The sequence below is a fragment of the Clarias gariepinus genome, chromosome 22 (genome assembly GCF_024256425.1).
Source record: "Clarias gariepinus isolate MV-2021 ecotype Netherlands chromosome 22, CGAR_prim_01v2, whole genome shotgun sequence".
Taxonomy (NCBI): Eukaryota; Metazoa; Chordata; class Actinopteri; order Siluriformes; family Clariidae; genus Clarias; species Clarias gariepinus.
The window spans coordinates 2270312-2282474 of record NC_071121.1 but is presented as its reverse complement, the minus strand read 5'-3'; the positions used below and the strand labels follow the sequence as shown (position 1 = coordinate 2282474).

The window sequence follows — 12163 nt, the reverse complement described above, 5'->3', positions numbered from 1 at the left end:
AACCTGTGTGCTTTCTGAGCATGTCAAGACCTTCAAAAAGCCATGATCGCCCAGCTACACCGTACAATCTGTGTGCCTTTTGAGCGCCAAGATCCCTAAAAAGCCCGCTCAATTTTGTTACCTGTGTAATCCACTGCATAGCATCTATGGGAGTCATGTGACAAGCGGACAAATGATTCGGTCCAGAAGATATTAAAGTTCAGCTGCTCATTCTGTTTATTATAATATGTCCTTAGCTGCATTGTAATATTTTCATCACTGGAACTAAAGCAAAAATTTGTGTATGTAGACATGTTGGGGGTCTGTTTATTGAAAATGTAACATTTAATTTTATTTCTGATAAAAAAAACAAAATTAAGTAAATGACTAAAAAAATATTAGTTCATTTTGATAAACGAGATTCAAAGATCTGTGTAAAATAAAATAATTTGAATTTTCCATCACTAATGCAAATGGCTAGTGCAATGCTTGGGCCCCTGACAAAACAATACATTTAGCTCTTCAGCCTCTATTGAATCGAATCACTAGAGCAGTACGAGCAGTACTGGTATAATGCCCGGATGAGAAGGCGATCGCTGATTGGTTGATGCTTTCCGCGTTGCTTTATATTGTATAAAACCGAAAGTAGAATACAGAACTATTATTATTATTATTATTTTTAAAATTAAGTACTTATTGGATGAAATAAAATATTAAAGCAAACATTGGCGTTCGAAAACGTGCCCTGGTGTTATTTGAAATAACTTCCGGTATTGTTTATGACGTAATTAGGATGTAGGCGGTACTGTTTAGGTTAGCCGGTGAGCTAGCTACCTGGATCTCTACAGCAGATCCAACTTTGGGGATTTTTCAAGAATGGTTTAAATCCTGCTGCGTTTTCTGTCTTTCTAACAGTGTAGCGGTGTGTGCGAGTGTGTATCTGAGTGTGTGAGAGAGAAAAAGGAGAGAGAGAAAGGATGGAGGACGAGCTGGTGTGCGAGTACGACTCCACCTGGGACACCGACGATGGAGACGACTTGGTGCCAGAGCACTCCACACGCCGCGTGTGTCCGGATAAAAATAAAAAAGCGAAGCCTGGCTTTGTAAGTGCTGTTTTGTTTTGGTTTTTTTTTTTTTTTTCATTTGCGTTTGTGTTAATAATCTGGCGCGTTGTTATTCCCACCTTGATTCCGAGACGTCCCGCCTCTTGCGCTGTCATTGGCTAATACGTGCTGACGTTGCGCTCTGATTGGTCCGATTTCCATCTCATAATGGAAGCGGGACACTTTAAGCCAATCATAGCGCAACATCCGGGTTATGTCGCAAAAAGGTTGGGAATAGAGAAAAAATTGTATCCACCGATTTTATCCTAGTTAACTGTAGTAAACGGGTGTTTTTAAATGAATTATCTCGAAAATAAACCTGATTGATTTTATATATTATAATTTCTGTCCAGTATAATATAAGCTTATTGTGTGTGTGTAAGCTTAAACGAAGCATATGACGGCTGTAATGCAGACTGTCGTCGCTACTGCGCATGCGTTATAGAGGATACGATACTATCGATCGTGTTGTAGGTACGATATCCGATATTTAAATTATCGCGTTCTGCTTGGTCCGAATTCCATCTCTTAATGGAAGCAAGGCCAATTTAAGCAGAATGTAGCGCAACAACCAGGTTATATCCGAACACGATTGGGAAAAACGAAGGGGGAAAAGCCACCAATTTCTTTTTTTTTCTCTAATTTAAAGATATTTAGCACCACAAGTCAAGTTTTCGGGTTTACTCCTTATACAGGAAGCAACACACGTTCATGACATAATAATAATAATAATAGGTCCGTGAGTGAAGTTGTTGGTTAAATTACATGGAAAATTAGATTGTCAGTCTAAATCTCTTTTTAGACATGGGCTGCTTTTCAATAAATTTAAGCCGACTGAATGCGTCCGCTTTATGTCTGAATGAGCGTCTTGATCACTTTTATATAAAATAATAATAATGGGTAGGATTGTGGCAAAGAATTGTTTTAGAGACAGCAGTAACATGAAGGGGGGGAAACAAATCATATTCTTCTGCCATGGGTTAGTAAGGAAACTGTCTATACAATGTCGTTATGCACTTAGTATAAATACCATTTCAATTTAAATCAATTCAAAAACTTTATTTTTACCCATGGGGCAATTTTATTTATAACAATTTTAGGCAGTCAGGGTAGTTTAAAAAAGCCATCAGTTTAAATACCAAATGAATTACAGTTGTTGGAATAATGATGAATGGTATTAATCTCTTAGTGCAAAATGTTTAAAAAGATAAAGCATCTGTATTAAAATATGTAGAAGTAAACATCTGTAAATAAATATACACTGTATAATTTTTTTTTTTTTTTTTTTTAATAAAATAAAAAAAAAACATACTGCTTAAAAGCCAAAATAAAGTAGAGGTAAAAGAGAAAAGTAGAATAAGGTGCGTATATTAATAAATTAAACTTAAAGTGAGTTGTACAGTCTGTACCGTGGCTATCTTCTTTACCACTGTGGGATTTAGAGATGGAGGAAAAAGCTATGAACCACGATTATTTTCACCATATTGACTGAAAAATTAATTTTCTTTGGGGCACAAATGGTGTTACATTATCAAAAGCTGTGTGCATTTTTAAAAAGACACTGATTAGCGTTTTTCTCCAAAATCTGAAAGCGAGTTAGTCTAAAAACCAGCTTATAACACACGTTTACAAAAATCTTAAAACTATCATGGTGTATCATGATGATATCGTATCAGGTGATTTTCGTCTCTGCTTTATAACCATCTCTGCCTTCTTGTCCCAAAAATTGAAGGGAGGATTCGGAATTTTTGAATAAAGTCAGAATTTCAGCACTGAGTTAATATTTCTCTTAATAAGTAAAGTAAATTAAGTACATTTATTTAAATAAGTATGTGTGTTGTGGTAATACAAAGTGTAAAGTGAGAAAATCATTATATTATTAAAAAAAATATATATATATATGTTGTGTCCCTATATAGCCTGGTATGCCTGTATGTGTTTTAACTCGGCACCTCCTGACTTTATTAGTAGTTTATTTGTCCTGTTCAAACATTAAAATTATAAATAATTTATAATAAGTAACCTTTTTTATTCTTATCACACAGTGGTCGAATTCCTCCTCGAGAAATCTGCGGGCAGCCAAAGACATGCAGACCTACAGACGCGGCTATCCAGTGAGTAGATCATTATTGCACGAGCACAGAATTCGTATTTATTTATGGGCAATACATAATGCAATACTTTCTATTAAAACCCTAAAGGCTGTTTTAGTTTTTATGATATTTATTGGGTAGCATAGCCTGGATGGTGTAGTGGTTAGCGCTGTACTGTGGCCATGCACCTCCAGTGTCGAGGGTTCACCGAGTGAATTTAAGTGAGTTTAATCCTGATTAACACTGACCGCAGTGCAGGTTTATTTTTATTGCCCTCGTTTTCATTCGTTATCATTTCCACAGGAACGTCTTGTTAAGAGGATCTTGTATGACAGGAACTTTACATGATTCTCTAACACTTAGTCTATGCACTATTCACTTAGTGTATATACTTTATATATTTCATTTTTTAAATTATTATTATTATAAAATATATCTTTTTATAATAATATAATAATTTATTAATCATAGAAGGAGTCTCCAGCGTCTGTGAGTTTAATCAGAAGGTCTACATTTGGCGTTTCTTTTCTTTTCCCCTTAATTTTTGAATAAATCAACAAAAGGAAATTGGTTTGGTATAAAAAGTATTAAACTTTTCTGGAAATTGACGGCTGATTTTATGGTTACTGTGACTTTGCGTCATCGCTCCATGCGTGAAGCCTAGCAGTGATATTATTTGAGTTGTTTGTTCGTTTTTAATTGGGGTATTTTTTAGTAATGCCTTTGGGGGATTTTTGTCAGTGTGATCTGGTGATCGAGAAAATGTAATTTCTTCATTGTAAGATAATGCTCAGCATGGACCAACATGTGTCAGGAACAATATTTGTATGTAGAAGGAGAGTGGAGGAGGAAAAAAATTATAATAAAGATCAGTTCACAATATGTTAATAATGGAGGTGAAAATTTCATTTGCATATTTTTTTGTCTCTCTCCCTCTCTCTGTCTCTTTACAGAATCTCATCGATGAAGACTGTTCAGAAGACAGGATGCTGAATTTAAAGTTCTACCTAAATGAAATAAAGTCGTCTCCCGATGGTGCGTGCCTCTTCTCCTCTTCTGCTCTGTAGTAATTAGTAATTGTAAATCTAAATAATCTGTAATTATTAATGTAAAGTAAATCGAATGATATTTTTTAATTTTTTTCACTTTTGTTTTTTAGACGTGTCCATCGAGACGTTTCACAGCGAGTGGAAATCGGATTATAAAAGACTTGAACGAGTTCATTCCTACATCCAGTGGTAAAGATCTTAATAGATTTTTAAGGCTTTAATGCTTTGATTTTTATGTGTTTAATTTTTTTTAGCCCCAGTTTCTGCTTGTCTCGTCTATGTGCTAGTGCCTCTAAGATTGTCTTATTGTAGATACTATAGTGTAGATCTGAGGTTATATAATAATAAACTTACACAAGTCTTCTCTGTAGGTTGTTTCCTTTGCGTGAGCCGGGGGTGAATTACCTGGCAACCGAGCTGACCAAGAAGGAAATCCAGGTGAGACTAAAGATGTGAACAAGCTTTTTTTATCTTCATAATGATAGAACAGATTGCATAATCTTATCTCAACAAAATATGCACATTTATGGTTTTTATCAAAGAAGACAGGGTTTAGCAATGCATAGGGGGATTTTTTTCTCTGCGATCTGGCGACCCCAGTGTGAAAGTCATGATACAGGTAATTTGTGGATACAGCAGAGAGTTTAAATGAACAACAATACAATTTTTGTGCATGCAGAAAAGGCGTTTTTCACTAAAGGACAGGCCCAAATATAACACCATACAGTACAACGACAGTATATTTTTATTTCGCATTATGATAGTCCTTAAATTTGCAATTAATTTGCGGTTCACACGTGCTGCACTGCGAAGAGCAATTCGTACAGATCCCTTATAAATATATATACAGTATATGTTGTTCTAACCGATATAATAAAACAGCTGCTGGTCAGACACTCATGTCTCAGTAAAGCTGGACTTAGTGACTGTATTCCTGCCCTGTAGTGTCTGAGTGTGTGTGTTGTTTCTCCGCAGGCATTTCAAAAGAACGATGAGGCAAAAAGGCGCCTGGTTGATTCCTACGAGCTCATGCTGGGTTTTTATGGCATCCAGCTGGCGGACAGACAAACCGGCGATGTGAGACGCGCCGAGAACTGGAGGGAGCGCTTCGCTAATCTGGAGCGGTGAGTCACATGGAGTGTGCACATACACACAAACACACACACTCAGAGAGAGGAAGTTGTATTTATAACTAACAAGCGAACTTGCTTTCGCATCACTTAATATTCATGCGTGTAAAGGAACTTAGTTTATTTATTCTTAAATGTTTTCTTTTCCTGGAAAGACGAAGTATTGATGAATATTACTTTGAGGATTATTATAGAATAATTATTATTACTATTATTATTATTTTAATCTTAAGGAGCTAAAAATCCCCATATCAAATAATTGAGCAGATAAAATTTCTAATGAATGAAGGCGTCCTTAAAAACGACACATAACTTGTTACCCACTTGAGGAAGAGATGCGTCAGTCTGTGTGAACTGTACACACAATCATTCACCAACACCACTTACGCGCTACAGGAACTTGGCTGGGAGTTATTACCATATCCCCTGTACATTCCTGACCTCCCTCCAAGACATTTCCACATGTTAAAGGAGTTCCTGGGAGGCCTGCTAGAAAACTTTCTACCTTGATAGTGTCCAAGCGTTACTGAAACATTGGGATAAGTGCATTAATGTAGCAGGGGATTATATAGAGAAATAAAGGGAGTTTTTACTCTCAGAATTGTTATTCTGTTGTTCTGCACAATTAGAAGTAGAAAATAGAAGTGCAAAGAAGTGCAAAATAAAACTGAAAACCAAATAACAAATTCATAAACCAAATAACAAATTCATATAACAAATTCGAAAACAAAATAAAAAAAATTTAAAAAACAAAAGCGGAAAAACAAAATACAGTGAAACTTCGAATTGCGAGTAACATGGTTTTTGAGTGTTCCGCAAGATAAGCAAAGATTTTTAATAGATTTTGACTTAAAAAACGAGCAAGTCTTGGTTTACGACGCCGAGAGTTACATGATCACAACTAAGCCAATGTTTGTTTGTTTTTTCTCTTGCACTGCGGAATTGTGGGTAATCGTCTCCCCTGCTGGGTCTTAGTGCGCGTCTCTCACTGGTATAATCAACATCCATGCACGCATTTTTTCCCTCAGCCTGTTGTTATGTGTGTGTGCGCACGCACGCGTAATTTGACACCGTGCCGGTTCACACACTCACTCTTTCGCCTTTAGTGTGTGTGTGTTTGTTAACCAGCACGGTGTAATATTACACACGCGCATACATAATGACAGGCCCACACATATCTGTCGGGGGTTTATTTTTCCTTTTTTTTTTAAAGGTAAAGTGCAGGTTAATTTGTTTTATTTTTAATTTATATTTTGCATTAATATTTTTTATGTATTTATTTCTTTGGGCTGTGGAACAAATAATTTCCATTATTTCTTATGGGAAAATTAAATTTGGTTTACGAGTGTTTTGGAATACGAGCCCACTTCCAGAACGAATTATGCTCGTAATTCGAGCTTCCACTGTAACAAATTCAAAAACAACATAAAACCGAAATAACAAATTTAAAAACAAAAAACAAAAGTCAGAAAACAAAGTAACAAACACCAAAACCAAATAAACCAGTAAACACAAGGACAATTCAGACGAACTGAGAATGGTATAGTTGGTGAATGAAAGTCTTACCAATGATTGGAGCCAGAATTTAATTCGCAAACCACACCGACCTTTTCCAGTTTATCTGAATTGCCGTTATATTTCTTCATTTGTTTTGTTTCGCACTCGACCACCGTGAAAAAGGCTATGTTAGTTGGAATAACACACTTTGCGGCCGGCTTTTATAGGAAATAAATCAACTTCGCCATCCATGTGGAGTGCTCCTATGATCTCTCAATCAGACCCTCATTTTCCAAACATTATTTGTGATATTAAATTCATCTTCTGAAGTGATTTTGTGTGTTTGATGTGTTCTTTCAGGAACATGCACAACAACCTGCGGATCACACGCATCCTCAAGAGTCTGGGCGAGCTCGGCTTCGAGCATTACCAAGCTCCGCTCGTGCAGTTCTTCCTGGAGGAGACGCTGGTCAAGAAGAACCTGAGCAGCGTCAAGCGCAGCGTCCTCGACTATTTCCTGTTTGCTGTGCGCAACAAGCGCAAGCGCCGTGATCTCATCAGCTACGCCTTCCAGCACTTCGAGCCCAAGGACAAGTTTGTGTGGTGTCCCAGAAGAATCCAAAAACGCCTCAAGAAGAAAGCAGAGGCAAAGCGGCAGGAGTCACCAAGTAGAAACAAGAGAGACGGGGAGAACCGAGAGGAGGACGAGCCGGCGCGCATGGAAGGTTCGTCAGTGGACCCAGAACCAAAAGATGAAGGTTCGTCAGTGGACCCAGAACCAAATGATGAAGGTTCGTCCGTGGACCCAGAACCAAAAGATGATGGTTCTTCAACAGATATGATACCTATGAACAACGGCAACCACATTGATAACGGAGAGATGGACGTCTCGGCCGCTGAAACAAACACTAAGAGCGATGAAGATGAAGAAAACGTGATCACACCAGACACGGAGAGCACGTCGTTTAAATCGGATCAGGACATGACCCAAGACAAGGACGTCGAAGAGACCAAGAACATTTCATTATCTCAAAAGGGATCAAGTTTTGGAACGCAGGTCTCACAAAGCCCCAAACACACCTTAAAGTCCTCACCTCGTTTTGAACGAGCGGGAAAACTCGCCAGAACCAAGGAGAGCGCCCCTTTAAGAATTACCGATTATGCGATAGGTTCAGGAGACGCCCCAAGCTCGCCAGAGAAACCGGGTCTTCATTCCGAGACAAACGGCGGAGAGAAAACCAACGGCACGGACACGGCTCAGCTGATGGAGACCGAGCCCTGCTGCGGGAATGCTTAAAAAAACAAAAAAATTATCTTTCGATGAATTAGTGTCTAGATAGCAACAATAATTTTGGAGGAGGGGGGAAAAAAAACAAGATGAAATGTGATGAACTCGATATCAAAATCTAATAATGTGAAAATTATTCATTAAACGAAAGGATAAATTCAGTTTTGTTCGTTGAGGTAAAAGATGTAAATGCTTATTTTATTTTCATTTTCAAAACGGCTACCTGTATATGAAGATGTTAAATCTTGCCATAATTGTTCCTCATATTTTTATTTCAATTTTTTTTTACTCATTTTGATGATGATGATTGTTGGGTGTTAATAATTAGCACTTTTCTTTTTGAGGCCGTGATACAGGAAGAGAGAGTTGAAATGTTAGTTTGAAGAAGAAAAAGAAATTTAAACGAGTATATGAACTTCATGATTCTTCATACTCGATTCAGTGCACTGAACTGAATTGATTTCGTAATCAGGCAGTACGGTTTTGTTTAGTTTTTTAGTTTAATACTATTAAGTGTTGCGCAAGTTTTCCAACTAATGATTATGATGATTCTTTAATTTTTTTTATTTAAGAACATTCCAGTTGACTCTGGCTACTTTATCATGAATGTCACATGTATACCCGATTATCCTGAAGCTTTCAGTAAAGAAGTGAAGTACACTCTAGATCTCTAGACCATGTTCATGGAATCAGCTTGAGACAACATCGTGACATTATGATGCCTTTTTATAACAGCTGTTATGAAATGGTTTAATTGCATTCACGAAGAGATGCATATAATCAGGAAAAAAAATCTTAAGAAAAGCCTAAGAACTTACGGTGATTGATTTATTGGTATTCTGACGCTCGGCATGTTCTGAGAAAATCTTTCCCACACTTTTACAGTATACCACCCTCATTATTATACCTCGTTTACATTACAAGCCGCGTTGCCCAATTCCAACTCAAATGTGTTTTTTTTTCTTTATTTTTTTTTTAATCAGATCGGATTTACATGTCGTGCCTTGCGTTAGCTGTTTCAGTGCATGTTGTTAGCACTGCTATAAAATCCCTGGGCCGCCGGTGCTGACTGATGATGTCATCGAGTGTCCTAAGCATGCACAAAGTCACATTAGTTCCGATCTGACCGTTCTCATTCAAGTCACCCGATCATGTAACTGATAAATATCAGATCTACAGGTAGGGTCACGTACAAAAATAGCTTCAATCCAATCTAAAAAGCATCCGATTTGTGAGTTCAGACAGCGTAAATGAAAAATCAAATTTGTCACATGGTGATGTTAAAGTCGCCTGTGATCTTCATGTCCCACGAGACATTTTCCCCATCCTGTGGCCGATTTTACCTGTTTTTGAATCATTCTTAAAGTTTGATTTAATGTATTGCTTTGGTTCCATTTTTATTGATTAATTGATTGATTGGTTAAATTATGCGCATGATTGAGTTGGTGAAAGAATCATATTCCTAATAAAGTGACCAGTAAGAATATATTGGGATTGTGTTAAAGATCACAAACATCATTATACTTTCCAATAAAATAGGATCACAGACTATTTCGATTTGCTGACTAGTATCCTGCATAAAAGAATTTTGTTTGTTTTTGTTTTGTTTTTTTACATTTCAATTATAGTTTCCAATGCATTTGGCTGGTGTGAAACAAGATCATGAAGTTTGATCTTATCTCTTTATGGACTGTCATGCTGAGCACTCAAGGACATTGGGAAACATTCCACGCTTGTGAATGCAGCCTGTCGACCCGGTTTGGAATGTACTGAAATGTTCTGCATTTCATTTGATTTCTCTTTTTATTCCAGACAAAGGAAAAGTAAAAAGAAAAAAAAACAAAAATCAACATGTTGACTTGCACTATTTTCTGACCGAGTATTTCAAGGAATCTCTCTATTGTACCTGAAGGCTTTGACTTTTATTCATCTAAAATACCCGAGTATGAGATTAGGATGCACTCGGAGTAGTCAAGAAGATTGGGGGGAGGGGCGGGGTCTAGATCAACACAATATCTTTTTTTTTTTTTTTACAATTTTTTTTCATTAAGTGCATGATGTAAGTCTGTCTTATAAATGCTTCTAAAATAAAACAACCAATTCCAATAAACAATTGGACATTAAACTTTTAAGAAACACTAAATGCAAAGTATTTATTAAGCTGAATAAATCCAAAATAAAAGTCAATTTAAATATAACTTGTTTTAAACGGTTTGTGTGAAGAAACTTGCAAAGAACACACATTTCCAGCGGCGCGGTGGCATAGTGCTTAGCACCTCAGGCTTGTGTGTGTGTGTGTGTGTGTGTGTGTGTGTGGAGTTTGCATGCTCTGTGCTTGGTGGGTTTCCTCCTAGTACTCTGATTTCTTTCCAAAAACATGCAAATTGGTGTCTCCCAATTCCCCAGTGTGTGTGTGTGTGTGTGTGTGTGTCCGCTGATGGACTTGTACCCCACCTCGTGCCCAATGTCCCCTGGGATCAGTTCCAGGCTTCCCACGACCCTGTACATAAGTGTTGTAGACGATAAATGAATAAAAATTACATTATACGCAAACTTAATATTACATTTGTACAAAGTTTTAACAGTTTTGAAAGCTGAAAATTTTCACCTTCCCGCAAACTGTTACATTAAAATCTACCTTTGTTATGTATTACGTTTGTGTGTGTTACAGTGAATTATCTTTGTGTGTATACTGATGTTTTGCGAACATGTGACTATTATGACAGCATGATACTGTGCATTTACATTAATTAATTACAATCGAGGTGTATTTCTGGGCCAAAAAAAAAAAAGACCTCTTGGTTTCCCGATGCTTTGCCAAAAAGAAAAGAGAGTAACCCAGCAATTCATACAGTTTGTTGTGGAATTAATAACCTATTCTGAGGAGAAACAAGTGTGTGAAAATGGATTAGGAAGGTAATAAGAAGATTAATTTGCAGAAGATTGATTTATCCTCAGGTGGTGTACAAACATGATTCCTCCTAGATTTGGTGGCGTGTCTGAGCTCATTCAGTGCTTCTGATGCTGTATGCTTAGTAAAATTATAACACTGCAGATAACATTAACTCATACTGACATGTCAAGCTTCCTAATTAATAGCTAACTAACTGGTCCAGGTTTGCTGAAATGCTTCTGTGACTGGAGTAAATGTGGGTTTTGGCCTCCAGTGAGTAACGTCCTCACATTGTGATGATAAGTGTAAGAGGTATCTCGGATTCAAAGTCACACATTCCACAGAGATTCCCCTTCTGCCAGTAACTGAGAAGCTCCATGCTGCTAGATCAGCTAAACTGTCATCTGTCCTTATCCTGCTGGTCCTCTTAGCTGCATCTGACACAGTGAACCATATCTTATCTATTCTAACAAGCCTTGGAATCTGTGGCATGGCATGACAATGGTTTACTTCCTACCTAGAAGGTAGGTCGTATGTGGTAACATGGATGGGATCCACATTTGTCCCATGCAGACTCTCTACTGGAGTTCCACAGGGCTCAGTACTTGGTCCTCTCCTGTCCAATATCTAATTGTGTTAATCCACACCCCTTTGTTAGGATCTATCCAATAATAAAAACCTAAGCACTTTCGTAAGTTGCTCTGGATAAGAGCATCTGCCAAATCTGACCTACCAGACCTGAGTAACTGATCAACCCCAGATCATAACACTGTCTCCAGAGGCTTGTACAGTGGACACTATGCATGATGGGAGCATCGCTTCATGCGCTTCCCTTCCTCCCCTGACACGCCCATCACTCTGGAATAGGCTCAGTCTGGACTCATCAGGTCACATGACCTTATTCCATCGCTCCAAAGTCCGGTCTTTATGCTCCCCAGCAAACTGAAGAGTTTTTCTATGTAATTTTCACATTGTGTGAAATGCTCATACAGTGTGTATGGAAATGCTCTTCCTTTCACGAATAAACATGGATCTGATCTTTTGATTTTTAACCATTCAACTTTACCAAGCGTTTAAGCGATCTCGGTTCATGATTTTATTTCCGACCACATTTCCTTCACAAAGTTGACG

General features: G+C 37.5%; 1 protein-coding gene across 1 annotated transcript; it reads left to right on the top strand.

Moving 5' to 3' along the window:
- Positions 1–741: 741 nt before the first annotated feature.
- On the top strand, positions 742–10746 carry ogfr (opioid growth factor receptor). The gene is made up of 7 exons (XM_053482153.1): positions 742–1082; positions 3128–3196; positions 4129–4210; positions 4335–4413; positions 4596–4662; positions 5200–5348; positions 7212–10746. The coding sequence occupies exons 1-7, from the start codon at positions 957–959 to the stop codon at positions 8146–8148; spliced, it is 1509 nt and encodes a 502-aa protein (XP_053338128.1). The 5' UTR covers positions 742–956; the 3' UTR covers positions 8149–10746.
- Positions 10747–12163: the final 1417 nt, after the last annotated feature.